Source organism: Agelaius tricolor, unplaced genomic scaffold (assembly GCF_023055355.1).
Source record: "Agelaius tricolor isolate 1412-34295 unplaced genomic scaffold, bAgeTri1.0.p SCAF_9, whole genome shotgun sequence".
NCBI lineage: Eukaryota > Metazoa > Chordata > Aves > Passeriformes > Icteridae > Agelaius > Agelaius tricolor.
In genome coordinates, this window is record NW_027269269.1 from 45,142,447 (window position 1) to 45,167,758 (window position 25,312).

Genomic DNA, 25,312 nt, shown 5'->3' on the forward strand with positions numbered 1-25,312 from the left:
TCACTGTATCTAGTACAAATATTTTTGCAGAAAAGTAAGGAAAAAACCCAACAGAATTCTATTATGTAACAACACAGGCCAGATAAATTCTCAAGTATTTCTAAATACATTATCAATTACAATGTTTTAAGGCAAATTAATCTTTCCAGGCCAGGCTATTTTCTCCATCTGTGCAGTCTGCCAAAGGGAAATTCTTCTTATGAAGTTTCCCTGATAATTTTCTCAAAAGACAAGAAAGATCTGCAGTGTCCATTTAAGTCTCCATCCTGAACAGACTCATTATGCCTTCCATGAGGGTCTTTAAATTGTTTCCAAGCAAATAGACAGGTTGTTATAATGTGGGCTCTCCTGTTTAATTATTATGGTAAACTCTGAACTCCAAAGGTCTCATTTCTTTTAAGGTTTTCCCTTAAAATCTGGTAACTCACCAACTTAACAGGTCGAATTGACATGATGGTTTTACTAGATCCTCCCCAGTCAAAGAAGCATTTGTATTTCCCTTTCTCCAGTACATATTGTTCTCCACAGAAATATTTCTGCTGATAAGCCACCCACCTAGAGAATGACACAAAAATCAAACTGAAAACATTGCATTTTTCTCAGTAGTTTGATGACATTAACAGCAAGTCAAGCACAACAGAATGTCCACCTGGCAGACAGTGCAACATTAAACCTGATGAGAGGCACAAAATTGTCACACACTTGATTTTCTGCTTTTCCCCACTTGGACAAACACAAGATTTTGGGTGTCTGCCTTCCCAGCAAATTCATTGTGAGATGATGCCCTGCTCAGAAATTCAGAGGAAACAGACTGAACTGATAACTTTTTCAATCTCTCTTAATTGAATCTTTGCCTGTTTGGCATCCCCCACACAGGGCTTTCTTGCAGCTTTTCCAGTTGGATTTAGGAAAAATGGTGCAAGAAGATAGAGAAGTAACTGAGGAAGGCTTGATGAGATTAAGCAAAAGCCTACAATAGCTGGCAGCTCAAGCTTCTCCCAGCCTGCTTTCTCTCCTGCAATTTAAGAAGAAAGAAACTCCCAACTAGAGGGTCCTTCTATCCCTGCACAGTGGCAGAAGCAGATGGAGGCTGGTTAGAAAGACACCTCTAAATCACCCACTTTTGGTGGTGCATTCCTCTCCTACTCACCCACCACTGTTTTATTAGGGATATAACAGGACATGTCTTTACTCATTTTAATTCTATCATCCACTGACAAATCTGTTTGCTACTAATTTATCTAGTGTGGTTTTTTTTAACCTCCTGGTGCTACCACAGTTCCTTCAGCAGCAAGTTCCAGAAACTCACTGCCTCTGGTGAGGAAAAGCTTTTTTCCTTCCACATCAAAATCTGCTTTAAAGCAATCTCCAGTTCTGTAAAGCATTTCCCCCCAACTGTTGTCATGCAAGATTCTGTGAACTGCATTCATCTTGTCTTAGCACCTTCAGGATTTTGCAGCTCTCATTTGTATCACCCCTCTCTAAACTGAGTCTCAGCCTTTCATTCTTGCACCTAATCCTCATGAGACACTAATCACCCATCCCTACATAAGCAGTTCAGGTTCCTCACTTCACAGTTCCTGATCCCCATCACCATTAGGCTAGTTATGACAATATTAATACTGCATTTTAAAAATTACTACTAAATGTCTGAAACCCACATGATTTCACAGTGCTCTTTTCCCTTAATGTCTTTTATGTTTTAGTTTTTATAGTTCTATTAATTTTCAGTGCCAGCAATCTAAATTTATTACACAGCACATCTCATCCTTTCTGGACAGGCTCTACCTATCCCAAAAATTATACCAGTTCTTAATATATCTAAAATGTCTTCTCAGTATTACTGCCATGGAACAATGTGACTCTGGGTGATCATCATAAACTTTTTCTATGAACAAGAACACTTAGATCCAAATCAAGGTGTAGGCATGAGAGCTACAGAAAACAAAAATTATTATTTCCCTTCCACTCCCCCAAGGAAATGGAAAGAAACACTTTTCTCCTCCAAATATTTACCATGTGGAATATAAACTGTCAAGAGATGCACCCAAAGGTGCACAGAAATCTTTAACAGCTCCATGTATTTGAGCAGACTTACACTCCACTTTTCACAAGAATCGACCTCGTCTCGGGGCCAAATCCAGCCTGCTCCAAATCAGGGATTTCTTCATTGATGATGTCAAATGCTTTCCCATCTTCATCATCAGACTGGAAAAGTGCCACTGAAGACTCTATGAAATCCTAAGAGGCAGCACAGGAGTTAGAGGACAGTCACAGCTCAATGACTCTTCACAACATAAAGCATTTTGGGACAGAGTTGTAAGCAGAAAGGCAGCATTTTATAGAGCTTGAAGGGACTTGGCTCCCTGGTGTGGATCTTTATGGGATGTTTTGGCATTGAAGTTCTGGAATAGCTTGAAGCCTGGCAATCTGCTATGGCCTTCAGGGCTTTGCACTGAAGAGGGGAAGAGCCTGCTGCCCCTGAGCACCATCCTTTCCTCTTTGAGGATGGCTCAGAGTGCAAAGATGCCCGTGTGGTAAGCAGAAGAGTTAAGAAGAAAAAAGTTTAGCACTGATCTTCCAAAAGCCTCACAAATAACTACTCCAAGCATCACCATGACTATATTTTTTTAATAAACTTCTCCTTCCTCATCCCTTTCCAGCAACATGGCAATAATTATAGAAAGGAAAAGCCTGGGCAAGATCACCTTGCCAGCACCAGGGGTTTGTACTTTTTGGTTACATCCACTGAGCTATAAATAAATCCTGCTTAACACCGTCACATTCTCTCTTACATAGCTGTGTGACACTGCTTTGTGCTTTCAGCCAGCTTAGCTTCTTGGCCAGATTACTTGCACAGCCTCAGATTATTTGAATTTGGGTTCGCAATTTTAACTTTTAACAGAAAGCAGGAACTCAATTTCAGTGTTTCTCAATCATTCAGCAGTGTTATAAATTGAAACTGAGTCCTGCAAACAAGAAACAATTGCTGTCAAGCAAATAATGTGGTTGACAGAGAGTCATGAACATATGAGGACTCCACCATGGGCATTATTACATTAAACACTGAGAAAACAAAGATTTATAAAAGATTTATCAAAAAACACCTAGAAATTAAGGCCAAAGCAAGCATGCAGCTAGATTAATTTGGCCAGGTGAACCTGATCAAACAGGCTCTTTGGAGGACACCGTGTCTTTTTAAAGGACACAGTCACAATGACTAATGAAAACCAATTTTAGAATGAACACGATGTGGCTCAACTTCTCTACGCTGTTTACAGGACAGTAAAAGGTGATGGAACAAATTCTGAAGTAAAACTGGTTCTCTTACTGTATTGACCACTTCCTTCCTTCATTTATTTAAACTGTTGAACTCTTGCAACTATTTCAGGTATTCACTAGAAATTAAAGTGCCAGGGCTGGAAGAATCATCATGAACAACTGCAGCTTCAGACTACTTTTTAGGGGAAAAAAAAAAAAAAAAAAAAAAAAAAAAGGAAAGAACAACCAAACTAGTGCAGTATTAGTGCAAATGGAAATCAGCTACTCTTAAAAGTCCTAAAGCAAAACAATACCCAAAAAGTCACTTAGATCCAATCTACACATAATTTCCTTAACTAAGTTTAAAATACTGAAATATATCCACAGCTGTAATTAAATTTAAAACATCTTTCAAATTCAGCCATCATTCTTTTCTGCCTGAACTTCCACTACAGCTTCTCTTCCAACAGGAAGCAACAGGAAAAATACTTTTTGAGAAAAGACTTTCAGACCAAGGCAGATAATTCTAAACTTGAAAACATTAGTGGGAAAGCTCTGAAGGCAACATACTCAGAAACTTTGCTCTTTCACTGAGCCATGGGCAAACCCCAGCTTGAAATGCATTTGACACTGCAGAACAGAAGCAAATGCCACTGTCCCCCAAAGCAGCTCACAGTCCAGACTGCTGACTGCCCCCAGGAATGGGCTCTGCATTTGACTCAGGTGTGTTCAGCACAGATGCTGACAGGCAGCTGGCAGCAGCTGGAAAAAACCATCCCACAAGATCTCTTTATCTCTGCTTCCCAAACACCCCCTGAACCCCCACCAGCCCTTGAGAGTGCTCACTGCAGGATTATTCAAACCAGCCAAAAGCTGAGAGCCCTTACAGCGTGCCCACATTGAGCACATCCTCACCAGTGGCTGGGGAGGGGGATAACAACATCCCTGTGGATTCTGAGACCATTGCAGCCTTTACCTTCCCCTGACAGAATTCCTGAGCTCAGGGAGAAGAGCCAGGACATTTGCTGTGCAGTGAGGGGCCTCAAGCATACAGAGTTTGGATTTTTGCCCGGGTCCCCATGAAACTGAACGTTTGGTACTAAAATATTTTTAAAATCCTGACCTTAAGTATGATATACAAAGTCACAAAGGGAGCATATGGCCAGCCTGGGCACTGCCCTGTGTGCTGCACATTGCCCAGAGGGAGGTCAAGCCAAGCAACACAGTGCCAGGGCCATTACTCATTCCATTGGCAAGCAGCTGGTTGCCTTCAGTTATGCAACAAATTGAGGGGAATTACTCCTTTTCTCTTCTATTATCAATAGATAAATATTTGTACATATTGATAGGCCAAGCGGAATAATACATGTTGATATATGACTGTGAATGATATATGTTTTTAAAATGTTAATGACTTGAGCCTTCTGACTGTTTTAGGTGCAAGCTACATTAAATACATGCCATGGAAGATCATTCTTGCTGCTACCCACATGCATGATTTTAACTTGTATTTATGTCCTTTGCCAAGAGAAAAATCTAAAAAGATCAATTTAAGTTGCTCAAGTATCCTACATACAGCTGGAAAAGAGAGAAAAACTAAGATTATTCAGCAATTGAATAGGATTCTGCAGATGCAAAATCCTATTGAGGTTTCTCAGTCTGAAGGAACTTCTTACCTATTTTTTTCTCAGAAACCTAAAAATAAATTATTTCGAGAAGGATATTTTTCTTGAATTCAATTCATTTTCTGATCTTTATTTTGATAGATTCTGTTTATAAATACAGCTTTTGCTAGGTGCCTGTCATGAAAAACAAACCTGCAAATTGTGAATTTAAGTATGGCCTTCTGGGGCTCACATTAACTTTTTATTTAAAAAAAAAAATACTGTTGAGACAGTGAGTTTGCTTTAAATCCCCATCTTCAATTTGCACAAAATTCCTGACTCAGGAATATCACATTTCCTCAGATAAGTAGATGAGTAATCTGAGTTTACAAAACTGGGTAATATCAGAATGAACAGTCTCAGAAGAACTTACTCTTTGCAGCTGTATTTAATGCTCACAGAGTTGCCATTATAATTAAAAAAACTTCCAACGCTTATACAAACAAACAAAAAACCCAACCCAAAACAAAGGAAATTATAAAGAAGTTCTAAGCCCATGTTTCCCCATTGCTAAAAAGTCTAATTTTGCTCCTAATAGTAGTCTCTTACAAATAGTTTTTACTATTATTTCATCCTTGCCTCCTCTAAACACACTTTAGTAGCAGGGATTTTTTTACCATGATTATTTTTGCTGCCAAAATTTTCTGGCAGAAAAATCACAGACAGAGGGTAATGCTGTTTTAAGGCTTGCAACAGCTGCTGCATTGAAAAGCTATTTTTGTTTTAATCAAGAACTACTCTGTACACTCAGGCACGTTATGCTTTTAAGAAAATTCCATTTGAGAGATTCAAATAGCTTGAGGTGCAGGAATGAGGCGCTTGGAAAATCTGGCAGGTAGACAAGGAATTCTGCATGATACAATTTTTGTATGAACTTCACAAAGACTGTTTAGAACCTGCTCCTTCCTTAGTGCATCTAGATTTCAGACAGTAGGAAAAGAATGAGGATGAACAAAAAAGATGGAATGCCCCAACCCAAGGCAGCTGTATCATTACAAAGAATAACCTTGCTTTTTATGGACAGAGCTGTGCATAATTTGTGAGAAATCCATGTGGGTACTTACAGCCTGAAGGAAGCGGAAGGAGAGCAGGGCACTGTCACTTCCCCCCCAGGAGCATCTGTCCTCATAATCCCCCTCCTCCAGCAAGAACTGATGGCCTTTGTAACGTTCCTTATCATAGGCAACCCATCTGTGGCAGCCCCACAACAAAAGAGAAGAACAAATCAGTAAAGGCGAAACAATTGCACACATGATTTTCTCTAACAAATAAAGGGAAAAGACAACTCCCCAAAAACACTAAAATGAGTATCACAAACCCAGCCAATGAACAAAGCAATGCTTGTTTGGAATCACAACAGGCACCCATGAAGTGTTCCCATGAAGTGTTCTTTGTGGATCAAAATCCTGCCATGTGATTCTTTATCCAACAATAGCTGATTTATGTAATGCTTCTCCGTGTACCTCCTCTCAGCCAGCCACATTCCCAACAGCAATATTTGGTACCACAGAGCCCAGGATGCAGCTAGATGCCAAAGCTTTCAGTGATAAAAACACAAGCAGTGGATCTCTTCAGTGTGCTAATAAATGATGAGACCCTACCCTTGCTGGAGATGGTGACAAAATTAACAGATTTCGGCAGAACAAGATTTCGCCTGCTTATATTTATTTTTTTGCTTTAATCTAAAACTGTATACATATAAACAGACAAGCAAATTGAAGATATAAACCATATTGTATATGAAATATGTTTTAGCAGTAAACAAATAGAAATTTTCAAAATATTTTGAATAAATAGATAAGGCTCTGTTAAAAGAATGTGTTTCCATATCAACTTCAAATCTCTAACGGACGTCAATTTAAAAAAGCACTTTCCCCACCTTTTTTCTTGTCAGCATTTCTTTCATAAAGCTCCCTTATAAATATTAGAATTGCTGTACAAATTCTGTTGGCAGTGAAATTTGGCAGGCAGGGATAGCTTTACTTTTAGTACCATTTGGTTTACATTAATTCAGCTGTTTATGTTACCACAGCACTAAAAATAAAAGCTGCTACAACAGACAGAACAATGATTTTTAATAATCTGAGGCTTCCCAGATAGCTAAAACACAATGCACTTATGAATAGATAATCTGAGTATTAACAATTAAGTTAGTTTTGAATTTAGTGCTCATAAAATTCTGACAGCAGCCTGAAAGGATGTATGTTATTCCATCCTTATGCTGAAGTGGAAAACCCCTTATGAAACAAAAGCAAGATTTTCTGAAAATGTTTTATTACTGAAGTCTTTGGAAGAAGCAACCATCCTGCCTGCTCTCAGACAGCCCTGTCCTGTTGGGAAAGGGTGAAGGAACAGCATGAGGGGTTGGTGGCTGGTGCTGAGTTTACCTCAGAGCATCCACCCGTGACACAGGTGTGACACCGTCCTCTGTGTGTGTGACACAGGGAGGGGCAGGACAACACAGAATCCATCCAGTGCCTCAGTTAATGACAATAACAGCACATTCCCAATGCCAGATAACATGCAACAGCTGGCAGAGGAAAATCATTAAGACAATAAAACAGTTTGTAGGTTTCAGAGGTATTAAAATGTCAAACTGAAGACTGACCACACCTACCCAAGGCCATTTCAGCAAATTAGGTAGAGACTATCAGAAGTATAAATCAATACAAATTAAAGCTCTGTGTGAACAAAGTGGCCTAATTTATTGGCATTCAAATGGCAAACACTGACTTCACACCTTTCACACATTTAGCTGTGTAGGCTGATAATAAAAGAAATACACACTCCCTTGTTTTCAAAACATTTCACCTGTGCAAGACTCAAATCATCCCTTAGTTAGCACTTCTAAGCATTTAGTTATGCTTCTCTATTTTAAAATAAATAAATATAAAAGTGAAATGTACTCACACTCCACCAATTACACGTAGTGATCCAATTTCCTGAAACTCCTCTTCACTACCAAACAGTGCTGGGACAGAAGTGATGTTTTCTGAAAACTCTTTGGACCATCCTCCAAAGTGGGTTTTCTCATATATTATTATCTAAAAAACATGATGTTGAGCTTAATCCTTCAAAAGAACACAAGAAGCCTCTCCCTGTACTTTACTGAAGTTATTTTCATGACTGCAGTTAACAGCCCCTTCAAGTTCCTTATCTGCTGAATCACACAGATCAGCTATTAACAATATTTGTATCTGTTGCAGCATTTATTAGAAAAACACCCAAGTCATGCGTGTATTTGTATAATTAAAAGTTACCTAAAGCATTAGTGTTTTTGTAGAAAAAGGAGCAATAGTTTTGGATCAGCTTTCAGCTCCTCAGATCACAGAAGGATCATGGTCTCACTCACAACTCTTGTACTGGAACAGGGGCTAGGATGGAAGGGATCTATTCCTGTTCTCTTCCTCCCTTCCCTCTCCTTTTCTTTTAAAACTCAGTATGTTAAATGGAAAAATCCCCCCCAATCCCTTTATCATTACAGTGACTAATGTGTCAAGTCAGAAAAACTCATTTTATAGCAAATTCACGCTTTCCTAGTAAGTGAAAAAACAAACTACTGGTACTTTTACACCTCATCAAACACTAAGTGAACTTGACAGCATTACGGAATTTTTCTTCAGCAGCAAGCACTGAATAGTTATCAAAGATCACACACTAAACAAAAGGAAAGCAGCTTGCATGAAGATTTCATATTCCCAATGTGTTTATATTTTATTCTGAATGCCCTTACTGTGTCCCAATGTGTTTATATTTTATTACTGAAAGCCCTTAATGTGCTTACCTTGACATTCATTGGCATTTGCACCTTTAGTCCACCCTAAAAACAGATGAGAGGAAAATGAGTTATTTATATTAAACCTCAAGTTCCACTCTGACATGTGTTTTACAGTACCATCAGAGCATGAAGTCTTTGCTATTATATTCAGCACTTTCAATGCTGGCCATAGATTTCAAAAGGCCAGGGACAATATAAACCTGACCTACAAACAAATCAGTGCACTGACAAACCTCTTAGACTGCCAGCAATTTCAAAGTATCCTTTCATGGCCCAGAATTCTAAAGCAAATGTTTTTAAACTAATTGATACTGACCAATTTTTAAAATTAACTTTTAAAGCTTTGTTGTATGCATTACAAATTTCTATAGCACGATGCTGCAACACTAGAAGAAAGAGGAAACAGCAGGAGAGAGAGAAAATAGAGTCTGACATATTTATGTTTATGGTCAAAGAGCAAATACAACAAATGCATCTCCTTTGGAAATGTGAGTGAATGATGGTCTGTGAGGGAATAAGAGACTGACCTCACTTCAGTGACCAAAGAGACAGCTATTAGGTCTTGCTCCTTTATGGCTTTTAAACTCTCTCTGTAGGCCTGCTATGCACACAGTAAAATTTGTGTTGTACCCCTTCCCATCTCTCTCACATGCAGATCCAAGTGCTGTCTGTCAACACAAAAAACAGCTGCACCTGCCCAGATTTGTGTGCAGAGAAATTCTGCTGGGTAATAAGGTCCTTATCTGGTCTTCCATCCCCAGTGGACCCTAACTGAAAAAAATAAAATCAAAAACTTCAGAAGGGTTTTTTTGTTAATTAATTGGCGTTGGGTGCAATAAAATGAAGAGCCCTTCTGTCTTATTTGACCTCCTCTCAACAACAGGAGTTGCCCAGGAAGATGTTGGAGTGTGCAGAAGCCTGACAAGTCACAGTGACCACAGCAAGCACACCACAGAGGATTAAACCAGAATGAACATCAGAGCCCAAGTTGTATTTAGGTCAAAACATCTGGGGAAGCAACAATAAAAAAAAAAGGAGGGCACACAGGGGATTATCAGGGAATTGTGAAATCCTCACCATTCTTAAGGGACGCAGAGATTTTATATCTGCTGAAGGAATTTCAGGTGGTGAATCACATTCTTCCAAAACTGTCATCTCTCCCTTGTAATTCAAGTCTGAATAAGCAAGCCATCTACAACAGTAAGGACAAATGACTCAATCAGTTCATCAATTACATTCCAAATACAAAGATCTTATTAAAATTATTTTCCTTTTTGTACTCATGAGAGATACATAATGTTTGAGATGGCACATCAAAACAAAGCTGTATTTAAATATGCTGGCAACATCACTGCTAGGAAGATCTCAGATACTTTTTCTTAGTCCAAGCTAAATATAAGAGAAGAAAATTACCAATTTGTTCACTCAAAAAAGCCAGCTTGCTACTCCATGAGTATACAAAAAAAGCCAGTACTGAGGATGAGACGTTTGCATTGAATTTTATCTAAGATTACCACCTTATGAATTAAAAGGCTTCTTACATCAGTCCCATGCCATTTTTTCAGTGGAAGTTATTAAAGTTTGATTATTTACAGCAGTCCTTTGGAAAGCTATTGTAATTTTGATGTGAGGGTTAAAATTGCTGGGAGTCCTTCAATTGACTGTTCTAAATAATAAAAAAAAAAGCTGAATGTAGAAGCTGGACACAGGTTTAGGAGACCACACAAGGAATGGAGGAAGAGGCATGGGACATATGGAAAATTATTTTCTTAAAACTACCAAGTTTTGTCAAAACTAAGACAAGACTCTGTTTTTATGTCCTTCACCACCCCAAGCTTCACAGACTTACTGTGAGACAGTGGGAAAGAAGGCTTGGCTCACGTGGAAAGGCAAGACTCTTGTAATAGAAGAGCTACTGTCATTCTGCAATTACTTATGGGAAGAGCCACACAACTCCCCAACTTCAGGAACTGTGATGTTTTGGCCCAGGGAACAACAGCCCATTCAGCTCAATATAGGAAGTTCTGGGCTGCCCAGGGGCCTGTGTCATACGTCATCACCTCCCTCCAGAATGTCAGGATCTGGCTGTAGCTTGAGAAATGCTTGGGTGATGTAACACTCATTTTCTGGTGCTCAGCTACAGTATTATGGTTGTAACAGGGTGGGTGACTCAGGAGAAGTATCTATTCTCTAATGAAATAAAAGCTAATTATAGCTGAGTTGCTTCCTTCATTTATACAGCTACTCAAATATGGAATTACTGAAGACTTCTGCCAGCAACTAGGAAAAAATGCCTTCAAACTAGGAGCCCACAGAACACAATGCTGACATGCAGGGCTGGGAATATTAAATGTATGTTTACTGATTTCTGGAAAAACCCCACAAATATAGTTCATATTGCTGACTGATTTTCATCCCCTGATATTACTCTTCTACCTGCTGGCAAAATGCTGTTAAGAAGGTTCAGTACTCACACTCCTGATCTGACTCTTATATAAGGGTTTTTCTCAACATCCAGTTCTTCTAAATTGGCAGCTGCACCCTGTATGCAGATGGGAAGTCCTTCTGTAGTACCAGCTGCCAGGCAGAACTCCACCTCTGGAATGCCACAGTCCTGTGGAAACAAATCAAAGGGTAATGTTTATCCACACTTGCAGACTCTGCCCCCAAACATTCCCTTTTTTACCCCATCTTCTCACCCTTCTTCAGCCTTCATATGATGGAAGGTTTTTATTCTTCCTAAAATGAAGGCTGGAATTTTTAGGAAAGTCAAAGGAGGTAAATTTCCAGCTCCCACTAATTTTCAAAGAAGAAATTTATGGCTGTCAGGCTACTTGCATAAAGGCCAGTTTAAATATTCTCCAACCAAAGGACTGAACAGCATTATAAGACTGACTTCTTTTTTAAAAGGCAATGCTTCCATCACACACATGATGCATGTATTACCAAAAATCTTGCATGTATTACCAAATATCCACTACATTTCCACCTCCACCCCTCCATGACAATTAAGTTCTGTAATGCAGAATCCAACTACAGTATCAAGCCATATGAGTTCAATGTTTTTGTTGTGCTAAATAAATCTGCAGCATTTTAGATGAAGAAGGAAAAAAAGATCAGTATTAAAAAACATCTATTCTGTTAAGTAGGCACTTTAGCAATTTTCCTGTTAGCACACAGGTAACAGGAAATTTCATTACTGGAGGTTTACTACTGAGAGATACCACGCTGGAGAACAAACCTGTTGACCACATGCTCCTCTCTAGAATTTGAAGGGATTTTATTGAGCCACCCTCATTTTGCAGTATTTATATAACATGCATTGCAAACATTTTCTTCCCCAGCACTCAAACACACCGTGAACCAAGGAGGATCTGCAAGTCCCTGCTTCAGCAGGGTGTTCAGGACCAGTGGAAGGCAGCTCACGTGTGCAGCTGGAAAACTTCACTTCTCAGCCATAACCTCCCAGAACACTTCCCCTTCTCCTCCTCACCCACAAGCCCATTTGCTTTAAAACAGAAGGCTTGAACAGCATACCAAGATTCCCAAAATCCTAACGTGGCTGGAGGAAGATGCCCCTTTCACATGTGCTAGAGCAGAGGGAGGAGTGGTGGTCTCTGAAGGTGCCCCCCAGGGAAGCACCTATTTCTGGATTTGGGGAGGACCTGGGAGGGGCACACCGTGACAGAGATCCTGCATGGACTGTGGTTTCTGAAAGGAAAAACACAAGAGCTTGCAGGGAAACCCAGCAACAGGGCACAAAAGCCCTGGAAGCTAGAGCACCTCATCTCATGACAGCACCTGCAGCGCTCTCCTTTTGCACATAGGTTTTTAGAGGAGTTTTCATGGGGTAACTTCCCACTTCTTGGTTCACAGTATTTTTTAATTAGCTATTGAACTGTCAGCACTAACTGTGGCAATTAGAATGGATGCACTTCAGGATATTGTTTCACTTTCCTCCTGAGACCTGAGGTAACACAGTAATACTGCCTTGGCAACTCTCCCTCCTGCACAGTCACGTTTCCTCTGTATTGTACCTTACAAACAATGCTCACTCTCTGTTTTTAGAGCAGAAACTGCAACACTGGAATTTTTGTTTTCAGATTAACAAACCCAGAAAAACCAGGAAAAAAGACTTTCTAGTACAATGCTGTTTTATGGGAACATGCTAATGGAGTTCCTCAATTCTAAGCGCATTGCTAGACAAGATTTAAAAAAAATAAAATCTCCCAATAGTTCTCACACATATATGTATCTTATTAAATCAAAGTTGTAAAACATTTGAAGTCTGTGGGTTTTTTTCTAAAAATATCTGATATGTAAGAAGGCTGAAATTCATAAATTCAGTAATAAAGCTTGATCCAGAAAATTGGAAGTTGCACCTAGAAGAATTCCACAAATAATGATGCCAGACTCCTAATGGCTTCAGATAAATTCTGAAACTAAGTATCTACAAGACTAGACAAGTAGCAAAATAAAAGTATCTGCCTGAGGGCTCAGACAGAATAGGAGATGGAATATGCTTAATTTTAATTCAGTAGGAGGCTTTTGTTTTTGTTTTTCATTTAAGATTGGAAAAAGGCAGTCTGTAAGCTCTTTTCAAGTCTACTCTCCTGACTCTGAAGCTCATGAGGCAGTCTCCAGCTCAAGAGATGACAAATGTACCAGGGGAGGTAAAGCACAAACACTCATATTAAAGTCTCTCCTATTTATCACCATCTCTATCCAGCCAGATTTTGAAAGCAATAAAAAACCTCTACTCATAGTGATTGTATTTTTGTGCGTGTTCTAGATTAAGTCCACAAATTTCGTTCATAAAGTGCCACACAATAAACTGAGGTTTTCATCAAAACCAATTCAAATATTTATTTTTAAAGGTGGTAACATGGTCGAGCAAGAAGTACATCATATTTTCTAAGCACATTTTTTTAAAGTCACTAATACACATTTTGACTTAAATATGGAGTTCAATTTACCTGTACTGATGCACAGACTGCAGAGAATGGTAACATTTATTATTACTGTATGAGATGAACGCTATATATTTGCAGATGTACACTCTGTGCCATGCAATTAATCTATACAATTAAAGCATGAAAATTTAGCTTGGCAAATATTGGCCCCAGCATGTTCATATTTGCCTGGGCATATTTAACAGCCCTCATAACTTTCAGAGGGTCCTTCAACATTCCCAATGAAGCCACCATCTTTAGAAACAAAATGAAAACCATACAAATATGACAGCAGTCAGGTGGAGATCCTTCAGTCTAAAGCCCAGCCACCTGCAAGGCGTCAAGATTTGGAAATAAGATACACACACACAGACATGCACAATTATTATCATGCAAAACTGCTACCACAGTATTCCAGCCCAGATCCCAAACTGGAAGGTTTCCTCACTAAACCCACCCCCTAAACTGTGCCACCCTCCATCACAAGCAGTCCAAACTCAGAGCATTCACTGTCCTACAGACACATCAGGCAAAACCAGAATCAAAAGGAGGGCAAACACATTAGGCAGCTGTGCTCATTTCCAGTGATAACACACAACCAGCAAATGTTTAGGTAGATCACAGCCTCCAGGCATCCCTCTCTGCCTGCCTTACTCTGTGGTATCCTCCTCCTGCCTCCACGCAGTCATCCTGGAATGCCTGTGCTTCCCTCGTGGTCTTTAGGGAGCTGGGATGTTTACAAAGCAGTGGAACACTTACAGACACCTCCAGAAGAGTAACATGGCCCTCAGCAAAAAGGGGAAAGCTCCTTCTGAAGAGGATTAACACAACCCTTAAGCCTTTAGCACTAAATATTCCTCTTCAGTAGCAAGCATCTCTGACATTTTTCTAGCCTGACCAAGAGGTCCAGCAGAAGTGAGAGACCTAAAGCCTTTGACCCCCTCAAGGTTGTTTATTCTTCTTCTGGGTCTAGGATTATAGCTCCAGCAGGGCTAAATAAACTTAGCACTGTTGAGTCTTCTCCTTGGATCTGCCAGCTGTGGTGACCAAATCAGCCTGTTTAACTGGGGTAGTTTTGTGTCAACAGCAGGACAAAGAATGACTGAAGTCTGGCTTCTTAAAGGAAATGCCAAAACAAGGATGAGAGAAGAGTCTATTGAAAACCAGGTCTAATTAGTTCTGGTATTAACATGATTGCTTTGTAATGTCTAGACACCATTTTACTTTAGATACACATTTTGTCTTTAGGATGCTATCTGCTTCTGGAGGTTTTTTTTGGTTGGTTTTTTTTTTTTTGGACCTGTTGGTCCCCAGGCTTTTTTACCCATTTGTAATTCTTGCTCCCAGTGCTCCAGCACTGTACCACTCTTGCTACCACTCACCACCACCAAACCCAGCTACAGAACTCAGCAGGGGTGGCAAATAAAATCATACAAAGGAAATAAATTATTACTGTCCTGTAAAGAACCAGCCAGCAAATGAGACCATCTGAAGCTGCTGAGTGTCTTCCTATGGCATCTGACAAAGTCCCTGCTTAAATTATTAGCTTCTTTTCACCTGGCAAACCACACAACAAAAGAAACACACCCTTCATGTAATAGTGTGAACAATCCCATTACAAGGAGCTTTGCTTAAGGAGACTCCACAAGGAACCCAGGTAATCCCTGCCTAACCGTCTTGCAGACAGTGATTTTAGATTGCTGTTTCAGATCCCTTGTCACCTTGCAAAACAGTGGTTCACAAGACTATTCCAGAATGGAGGTGTCAGGAACTCTTCTTGGCTCTTATTTTTGCACTCTCTTTGGGTTTCCAGAAACAGATAGGAAAAAAGCCCAACGTGCAGAAAAAGTCAAAATAAGTATTTACAGTAGGCTAGAGAAATGACCTGGCTAAACAGACTGTGCTGCAGGAGCTGCACTGAACCTGGGTGTGCAGGCAGACTTTGCTGGCCTTGGCTTGTGTCATAGAGGAAATCAATCTCCACATCATTTCAGACAGGTCTTCATTTTACTGGTTGCACAATCTGTTTCTTTGGAATCTCTTTCCCACAATTTTCTTGAAATTAAATACACATGGATACACCTAAGGCATATCCATGGTGAGCCAGGCCACAAGCTAACCAAAAAGTTAACAGAACTTCTGCTTTTTGGGGAGGCTTGAAGCCAAATCAAGAGCACAAGGCTACTGGCAGACTGTTCTTCAGACAATATGCTAGCAAAAAAAAAAAATTAAATGTACTTCCTACAGTTTCCTTAGTAAAAAACTGTTTCTCCTCTTCTTGGCAAGCTGTTTTCTTCTCAAATATTTAGTCAATGTTCAAATCTGTTAACTCACAGCAACTGAGCAGCCATTAAAAAAACTACTTGAAAAACTGGAAGACAAGTCAGACAACATGGACATGGAGCCAGTATGGCCAAACTACCCTGGAGAAAAGACACTGACAGCCTATGAAAAAGAAATGGCAGTAAAACACACACGAGCTCCCTGAAAAAGAATCCACTATTTGTCAAATAAAACAAAGCCTATATTTTCCACAAAAATAAATAAATAAGGTAGCACTTTGGGAAACTACCTTCCAAAAGCAGTTCCACAGCAGCTAAAAAACAACCTATAAAAGTAGAGATGCCTTCATGAATCAAGGTGTAGAGGACAAAACCTGGCTGGTGAGGGCACTAAACTTACCAACCATACCTGCCAGAGGTTTAATTTACACGAGGAAAGTGTTGATTACTGAACTAGTGTAAAGTAACAAAGCTTTCCATCTGTGTTCTACATAAATGAACCACAGACTGGAAGAAGAACAAAAGTCAAAGCTATTTAGCTGCAAAGGTTTTTATCAAGCACGATGAAGTTAAACAAGTATCTTTCCTATCCAAGAGTCTTCTTTCATAGCCAAGAGCCACCCAGCTTCCCTTATTGGCTGTTATTGTGGAATACCTTCATTTATTTAGTTGTCTTCCACATTATTGATCAACATCCCTATTGCATATTGATCAAAGGTTTTTAATATGTTTAGCTCAAATAATGTTAACTTAATTATTCTTGCCTTCAGTCAGCCTTTTTTGAATGAATTAATTTTTAAGTTTTTTCAGAGAATGAAAAAGTATTTCTAATTGTTATGACATTATGCCCCTGTACTGATGACAAAAAGGTTATCAATTTTAAAATGACCTCTATACCAACAGAAAACAGAGAAACCACTTTACTGGAAATCTTTCACATTGTGATACAAATGATAATCCAGTCACAGCAAGGGCCAGTGCCCTGTGAGCAACTGGAATGTTACACTGAACAATGAGACCACTAAGTCTTCTTAAATCACAAGATCTGGAAAATATATTCCTCATTCACTGAATAACAATGGATGCATTATATTTAGTTTTAGACATTTGATTCTTATCTTTTCAACAAAAAGCCTTCTAAACTGAAGACTGCAGGCAGAGCTATATGCTGTAGGTGTGCTGCTGGTCTAAGTGGAGATGCTACAGATGGCACAAAAGCTGCAGAGGGAATGGCAGAAGTTTTTGGAGGCTACACTGTACAAACAGGATTGGAAACCCAACTACTACTGAAGCAGAAGCCATACAGACACAGCAGACAGCTTAAGATAAAAACTTCTTCAAAAATATGAATTGATTCCATTTAATTTCAAATGTAATTTCAAAGGTAAACATCTAAAAGCAGGGGAGTCTGTGTCACATGAGGGTGGTGGAAAAGAAACATAATCCACCTGCTCAGTAACTCAGGAAGAAAGGGAAATTTAGGTCAGCAAAAGCCCTGGAATTTATCACCTAGAATGTGAAAAAACTGAGTCACAGCAAATTTGAATAAAGTCAGGAACACCATACACAGAGTGTCCATTGCTGGTAACACACCAGTGTGACCAACAAATCAATTATGCATGTGAGAATATTGTGGAGAAAGTCTGTACCTTTGTTACGTGTTTGATGGAACCAACTGTGAGGTTTCTTCGATGATGTTTTATGCCTGGGAGATCCCAAAGGTGATCCAGCACAGCTTCTCCTTCTTCTAGTACATGTCTTCGACCCTGGAACTTTGGTTTCTCATAAAAAATCCAACTGCAATAATGATAAAATGAACTGAGTCATTGCTGGTAGAGCATATCTGATGGAAAGCCCAGGAAAAAGCTTTTCTTACCAAGACAAATATCACATCTTTCTTATGCTGTCCCTCAGTGGTCAAATTCACTTTGGTATTGCAAAGTAAAACACACAGTTCTTCTCCAGGACAAAATATAAAATAAAAATGCAGCTAAACTACAATGTGAATGAGCAGCCTTATTTTACCAGGCCAAATAAGTATATACTGTCACATCAAACTGTATCCTGCTCAGGCAGACACTATGAAAGGCAGAAAACATACTAATAATGGCATTCAGAATTCCTTAGGATGTGAAAGAAATGTATGCAAAACCACATAAGGCTGCCTGAAAACTGCATAAATGTGACATGCATGGCTGACAGTCAGAAACATTCCCTGTAAGCCACACCAATTAAATTCCAATGCAACAACTGACACAGACCTGGTCCCAGCTTCCAAAAGCAAATTGAGGAACACTTGCAAACTTAAAGGTCCTTGTATATATCCTTCAGTAGCCACATTCCTTTCAATGCCACATTAAAACCAGCAGCTGAGAATGTTCATTTCATGGTCCTTTTGAATCAGCTACTGTATAATGAAACTGAACTGTAAAAATCCACCTTTTTTTTTTAGTACACATATTTCTAGCCATGATTATGGCTGCACTGGCTCAGCACTTCAGGCAAGAGCTCTAAACTCACTTGTGGCTCTATTAGAAACTGCCTGTTTGAAGCTAGCTCCCAGGAGAAACAATGTATTTTTTTAGTGCAGCATTTAAACTTTGTTTTATGCTTTTTCACTGGTTTCAGTCTAATTATAAAGCAAGAAAAAGACACTACTGCAGATGGGTCATGTGTCATAAATAAAAGAAATAAAAACAGAAGAGGAACACACAGGCAGTCTTTTGGAAAGACTCTGTTTAAATATGACCTGGATTTCTTACCATCCTCTAATTATCCTAAGTACTGTTCCAATGGGAAAGATCCATGATGAGGCATCTAGCACATCTGAATGAACTTCTTGTTTACTTTTGTTGCCACAAGTATCATAAATAATAATCTGAAACAATACACAATGCATGCAAATGAGGGCCCATTTCAACACAGAGCACAGACAGTTTTTTTTTTTTGCTTGCAATTTGTGCCCACTCAACTGAGAGGCTGCACAGTTTCTTCCTTTATGAAACACTCTACTCGATGAGAACAATTGCTGAGAAAGACAGTAAAATTACTAGTGGCAGGATTTTAAATAATATATTCTCACTATTAGCCGGGGGAAGCACATGCTATTAATACATAAAAATACAGAAAATTAGACTAACAACTTTAGATGCTTTCCTTTCAAAAATTACAGTATTACAAATTATTCCATGCATCATCTTGATTTATATGACACAAACTCTGCTTACCTTCCCTGGTCTTGGGTTGTATTTGAGACTTGACCTGTCAATGAGGTTCTGAAATTAAAAGGACATGGCAAACAACTATTAACAGCTACAACAGTGACACAAAACACAGGCAGATTATTCTGGGTCCACTATTCCTGTACATGTCCACAACTGTCTTTAGTAGAAAAAACCAAGATTTGTTTCACTGCCATTCAGAGATGGTGTAAATTATTTAACAGGGTCAATCAGCAGAAAGCAGCATGTGCTAGAAAGGAAGAGCTGTCATGGAAGTTATAACCTTTACAAATGTATTACCCCTTCCCAGCAAAAAATAAACTGCATTTCTTAACAGAGAAAAGAACAAAAGATACATCTAACACAGACTGGAGTATTCACAACATCGTGGAAAGACTTCTTCAGTTACACACTTGGTCAATGTGGCACTTTCAGATTCTAAACAGGGGAAGAACTCTTTCCATACCCTCATTTGCCATTGCTTTAAGCAAACTAAAAAAAGAAATCCTAATCTATGGAAGCAGCTATGTTATCTACTTGCTAAGTGAGCTATAGTTTGTAGAAGACACTGTGATGAAACAATCAAAGAGCCCAGTAAGCTGGTATTTTTTTGACAAGACAACTCTATTAATCTCAGAAGTGAAAGAAGCAAAAGAACAATTTTCATATAAAAGACAATTCCATCATCTTCAGGTTGATATGTCCTTAACAAGGAGTTGTGCTGTCTTGTGCTATAATAGAGACTTTTTATTATGCATATTTCCCTATTTTACCTTCTGTTCACATATTCTGTTTTACAGTTAAATCACTTTCAGCTGTGCGCTGAACCAAGACTTATCTTTTAAAAGTTATTTTATCAGAAGACTTTTTTTTTTTTAAACTATGAAAAAAAGCCTAATAACTTCTGATAAAAACTTTTGATTACTTTTTATGACAAAAACTTAATTAAAAGGTAGAAAGGAGGATAGGGAGGCGAGAACTCTGAATCTGGGCTAATCACTTTGATTATAAATATCATGTGACATGACATCTTACCGCTGTCAATTCTCCCAGTTTTGGCACAGTGTTGTTTTGAAACCAGTGAATCTTTGGCTGCAGCATATCCTGAAGAAAGCTTCCAAACCTGGTCTCCTTTTCAGAAGAGCTTTTTCTGGCAGATTTCAAGTACTGGTAGTACACACTTGTAGGAGGCTGTGTTACAGCAGCATCAGCTTTCTCTGGAAGTGGTTTACAAGGTGTCTGACTGGGAGAAGACACATCTGGAAACTGTTCTGTTTGCTCCTGTGAGTCAAGCTGCTCTTTTGAAAGAAGAAATGATTGTTCAAGAAAAGATCTACTTTGGTCATTTGATTGAGGGGTTGCGTTAAAATTCCCTCTGCACTGACTGGAAAGGCAGTTGTCTTCTCTCTCAACATCAAGAATATCTTCCTCATATGAAGGTTCTTCCTCCTCTTCCTCCACCCCGTCCTCCTCGTCCTCCTCCTCTTTGCTGAAGCGGGCAGTGAACTGCAAGCGCTCGGACACCGACTGGAGGAGGGAAAGCACAGAGGTGTGCTCAGAGCTGTCTTTGGAGACTCCCCCAGCACGGCTTTCTGGAGACACGTCTGTGGACAGCACATCTTCCTGGGAGCTGTCATCCTCGTAGATGGGGGACAGAGAGAAAGGATAAACCCTGTAGCGCTTGGCCTCCACGCTCAGGAAGGACTCTGAGCCTCGGCTCTCTGCTGCTTCGCTCACCTTGCTGTCCTGCCCAAAACGACACGCTGACTCCTGCTTGTGCCTTGCTCTAGCATGCCTTAGATCATCTGTATCATCTGAAGGCAAATCAGAAGGAGAAAGAGAACCAGTTTGCATCTCATCAGTTGAGACGGATTTGTTCTCAGTTTGAAGAGCACCTTCATAAATGATGGTAAAAGAATTGTTTTCCCACTGTTCAATTAGTGGAGAAGAGGCCAAAAGTTCTGTTGGTTCCTTCATGTCACTGCTGCAGTCCAGGCCATTTTCTTCAAGCTGATCATTTCTCTCCATGTCTTGACCCTTGATTTGTGCCAGCTTCAGATTCCCATTATTTTGGGCAAAGACTGTGTTGAAGCAGTGTTTCCCTTCACTGGCCTCTCCAGGAACAGATGGTTCAGGTACCTTGGACTGTGTATCTAACCCAGAATTAACCTCTGCTCCAGTATTTGCCCCTTCTGCTAGTTCCTCTTCACTCTCCACTGCCTTGGAATTTTGTAAGGTTGCTTCTACTTGTACAGGTACTTCCTCTGCAGCCTCTTTCCCAGAGTGTTCATACAGACTGTCCTCTGCATTGCTTTCCAGAGACATCTGAGGGCTGCTTTTCTCTTTGGAGTCATTCTGCACTCTGATACATTCTTCACCACAAATAAAAGATGACAAATTAACATTTGCAGCTAGCAGCAGTGTGCACTCTGGCATATTTGTATTATTGCTTGAACCTTTTAACTGCAATGGCAAAAGTGTTTCTTCAGCCACAGCAGCATCTCTATCTATAAAATGTTGAGTTCCATCAGATTTTCTACTTACTGCTGATACTTGGCCACACATTTCCGCTGCAGCCAGATGGTCACACACCCTTCCATTGTGCCTCTCTTCTGCTGGTGTCAGAAGATCTGATTCTGGCCTTGCTAAACTGCCAGAGGGAAGAAATCCATTTGTTTGAGGAGTAATTTCATTATTTGCTACTTTTTCATCTTTTTGGGGCCAACCTATGCCATTTTCCATACAATTTGGAAGCAAAGGAGGACCCGAGCAATCTGTCTTTTCACAGTTTACAGCTACAGTCTGAGTTGCAACCACTTCTGTTGGTTCCTGAGTGTTGGCAGGAAACTTCATATCCAGACTTAAAGTCTTTGGCATTTCAGCCTCAGGTTTAGGCTGAACATTTCCAGAAAGTGTTTTCCTCTCAGTGCCTTGCTGCTGATTGGATGCCAGTTTCTGTATGGCTGAGTTAATGACACAATCAACTGTTTCTTTTGCTTTTAGTTCTAGTGCCCTGTGTAGGTCAATTTTATCAGGAATGGAAGAGAGTATCTTTTCATCTTGATTATTTGTATCCACTTTTTCATTTCCTGTAAACGAAGATGAGCCTCCTCCACTGGGCTCATTAAAATCTTCTAATGATTGCACAGCTGACTGGATTTCTCCTGCTGCCAGCTGTACACTCTCAGCCTTCTGATAATTTGTAATATCCATATTTATTAAACTATCCTTGCTCCCACAAAGCTGGCAGACACCAAAGCCTTCTTTTGCTATTATTTCTTCTGTAGCCAAGTTTAAAACCAAGTCCACAATTTCTTCAGCTTTCTTCAGCAAAACAGCAGCATCTGGGAAAGAAGAACATTCTTGTCCTTTCCCAGAACAGAGACCATTTGCCTGGGCAGGTGCAGCAGCTTTTTGGCCAGAAGGGGCTTCCAAAGGAGCAGAAGCACCAAGAATCACCTGTCCCACAGCATCCCTGCAGACAGTCTCAGAACGGGCTGACTCAGATGCAGTTTCCAAAGATATCAAGGGACAGATGGGTGATGGCACTGCCTCTGCCAGGACACTGCTGTCAGCCTGTTGAGTGCAGAAGGCCTCATCTGCCCCATCGCTAGCTCTGTGACTGGAAGAATTACTGCTCCCCTGAGCAGTGCTAGACATCTGCAAGGCAGAAACAGGAAGACTGGAGGCTTCTCTGGATACCAGAGGAGGAGGAGTGGGCCTGGAGATGCAAACAGCCTCTGCATCTACTCCATCAGCACAGCTATCAGGCACAGGAGGAGTAATCTCAGTTTCCAGAGAATTTGCTGGGCACAAAGTTCTCAGGTCTCCTGAGCAAGGTGGCCCCTTGGTCATCCTGTTCACAGGGATTATTCTCCCAGACTCTGCAGCTGGAAAAATAAAGGCGTCCGTTTCAGAAGCAGCAATCTGGCCATTTTCAGAGTTAGTGGCAGAAGGCAGGATTTTTCCTTGTTTGTCAGATGAAGAATCAATTACTGTGGGTGATAGCCTAAGCGTATTGCTGTTTTCCTTCTTGGAAGAAAAATTAATGCACCTGCTTTCAGAAACAGGTGGAGATTCAGAAATTAAGTCTACATCATCTTTTTCACAGGTGAAAGCAGAATGGTTGGTCAAAGGCTTTCCTTTAGATCTCAAGGCAGAATGAGGAACCATCATAGAGGTAGACTCGTGGGTTGGAAGCACTGTCAGCTCATCGAAATGTGTTTTCACACTTTGACACCCATGTGCACATGGTGACACATTGGCAAGGTTTTCCACTGCAACCTCAGACAGAACCTTCATTGTTTCCTCACTCTCCTTTCCTGGACAAGGGAAACCAGTCTGCTGTGTGGCAGTATCTTTAGAATTCTCCATGTGGATTAGCCCATGACCATTTTGTACATGCACTGCTTTCCCTGACCCACTCAGCTCTTCATTACAAGTCCCCCTGCCCATGACTGTATCTTCATCATGTCCAATAAATGACACTGAAGCAGTTAGATTGCCTGTGGCCAAGCACTTTCCTCCTTTGGATTCCATGCTGAGTGAAGTGACAATTTTCTGTGCATCGCCATTTCTTGGATCACCATCTTTATTATCACTCCTGGTGTGCTGATCTGCTTTCTGCTGAAATGTAGTGGTACTGAAATGAAGCCTCTGGACATCCAATGTTTGCTCTGAGTGATTATTCACTTGATGATTGCAGCAAAATTCTCCCTTCCCCTCTTGCAGTTCTTTGTTAACAGTCTTTCTTTTTGACTTAGGTGAATGTAAACAATTATCCTGTATTTCTTTTGGGGACTCTTTATTACCTGCTTTACTACAATAATTTTCTTTATCAAACTTAGAAGTGGCATTTTTGTCTGTCTGAAAGAGAGTTTCTGCTTCTCCTGGCAGTCCATCTTCTTTTCCAACCAAGTCATTTGCAGAACTGACTTTAAGGGAATGAGTACTCTGAGAAGTGGAATTGGTTAGGATCCCACTGTTTCTACCACTAAAGGGCAATAATGAATCTAGTGAATACGTCCTTTTAACTTTTGTTGCAACTAAAGTAGGTGCATTTCTTAAGTGCAACTCATGACATGATTCAGTGGATGAAGTTGCGGCCTTTGCAGTTCCTTCATGTTTACTTCTGCCCAAGCAATGCTGAGCTTTACCAGACTGTTTGCTTCCCACTCTAACTGCAGAAGAATTTAACATGGCATCATCTTGGTGATCTTTACCCTCATCTCTTCCATTTTCTTCTATTAGGCATTCTGATTTCACAGACAGAGCTGTCTGGACTTCTCCATTTTCTTTGACTGTTGAAGCATTTCTGTTCTCAGGACTTTTTTCTCCTTTTCCAGTTTCTGACTGGTTCCTCAGGAGCTGCCTGATCCTTGCAGAACCCCGATATGTTGCATATGTGACTGCGGGTGCCTCCAGCTTCCGTCGTGTCTGCCTGGAACAAGGATCATCAATATCAGAAAGGACAGACAATAAACTGCTGGCATAATAATAAAGTTTAGCACTAGCTGTAGATGATGTAAAATACTGCTTCATTCCACAGGTTAGCACAAAACATAGATTGCACTCAACACTATTTTCCTCCCTCTTCTGCTGAATAGAGGTTTGTGTGACAAATGATATGGACACCACCTTTTATCAAAAAAGACAACTTATAGTTTAAGTAAAAAAGTAGATGCTGGCTTAACCAACTTCTATCATTTATTTTGTTCCAGGCAAGGGAATTCTGACAAGTGTCACTGCAAGGCAACATTTGCAGAGACATAATCAATCATCCTGTTTTGAAGATTTTTGATGCTACACATTAAAACTGAAGAAAATTTACTGCACTAACGTTCATTAAAATATTGAATTGAAATTTAAACTTTTACCCAAGTTCTAACATACTCTCAAAAAACAGGAGGAAGAGGAGAAAAACATGGGAAAAAAGGAAGTATACAGGGGGATGCTTTTCTGAAAGAGATTGAATGGGTAAGAATGAAGACCTGGAGGGAATAGCAAAATGGGAAAACTAGACATTTTACAAGGAATTGATAGATCTAGCTATTCATTAGTCTTAAATTTAGCAGCAAAAAACAGTGAATGCAAAAACTAAGAAATGAAAGAAACACCACAGAGGAACTGTGATCCTGCTCCTTCACTGCTCTTT

General features: G+C 39.9%; 1 protein-coding gene across 1 annotated transcript in view; it reads right to left on the reverse strand.

Annotated features, from left to right (window-relative positions):
* The window catches only part of CRYBG3 (crystallin beta-gamma domain containing 3), an 85,584-nt gene that overhangs the window by 23,847 nt on the left and 36,425 nt on the right, over window positions 1-25,312 (reverse strand). Inside the window, exons 4-14 of the mRNA XM_071433786.1 lie at window positions 20,194-24,598; window positions 19,165-19,212; window positions 18,700-18,815; window positions 17,587-17,734; window positions 11,178-11,317; window positions 9,781-9,895; window positions 8,710-8,745; window positions 7,836-7,969; window positions 5,990-6,116; window positions 2,099-2,241; window positions 429-555 (exon numbers count right to left, since the gene is read on the reverse strand). Coding sequence (XP_071289887.1) covers window positions 429-555; window positions 2,099-2,241; window positions 5,990-6,116; window positions 7,836-7,969; window positions 8,710-8,745; window positions 9,781-9,895; window positions 11,178-11,317; window positions 17,587-17,734; window positions 18,700-18,815; window positions 19,165-19,212; window positions 20,194-24,598 — 5,539 coding nt within the window. The remainder of the gene's footprint in view (window positions 1-428; window positions 556-2,098; window positions 2,242-5,989; window positions 6,117-7,835; window positions 7,970-8,709; window positions 8,746-9,780; window positions 9,896-11,177; window positions 11,318-17,586; window positions 17,735-18,699; window positions 18,816-19,164; window positions 19,213-20,193; window positions 24,599-25,312) is intronic.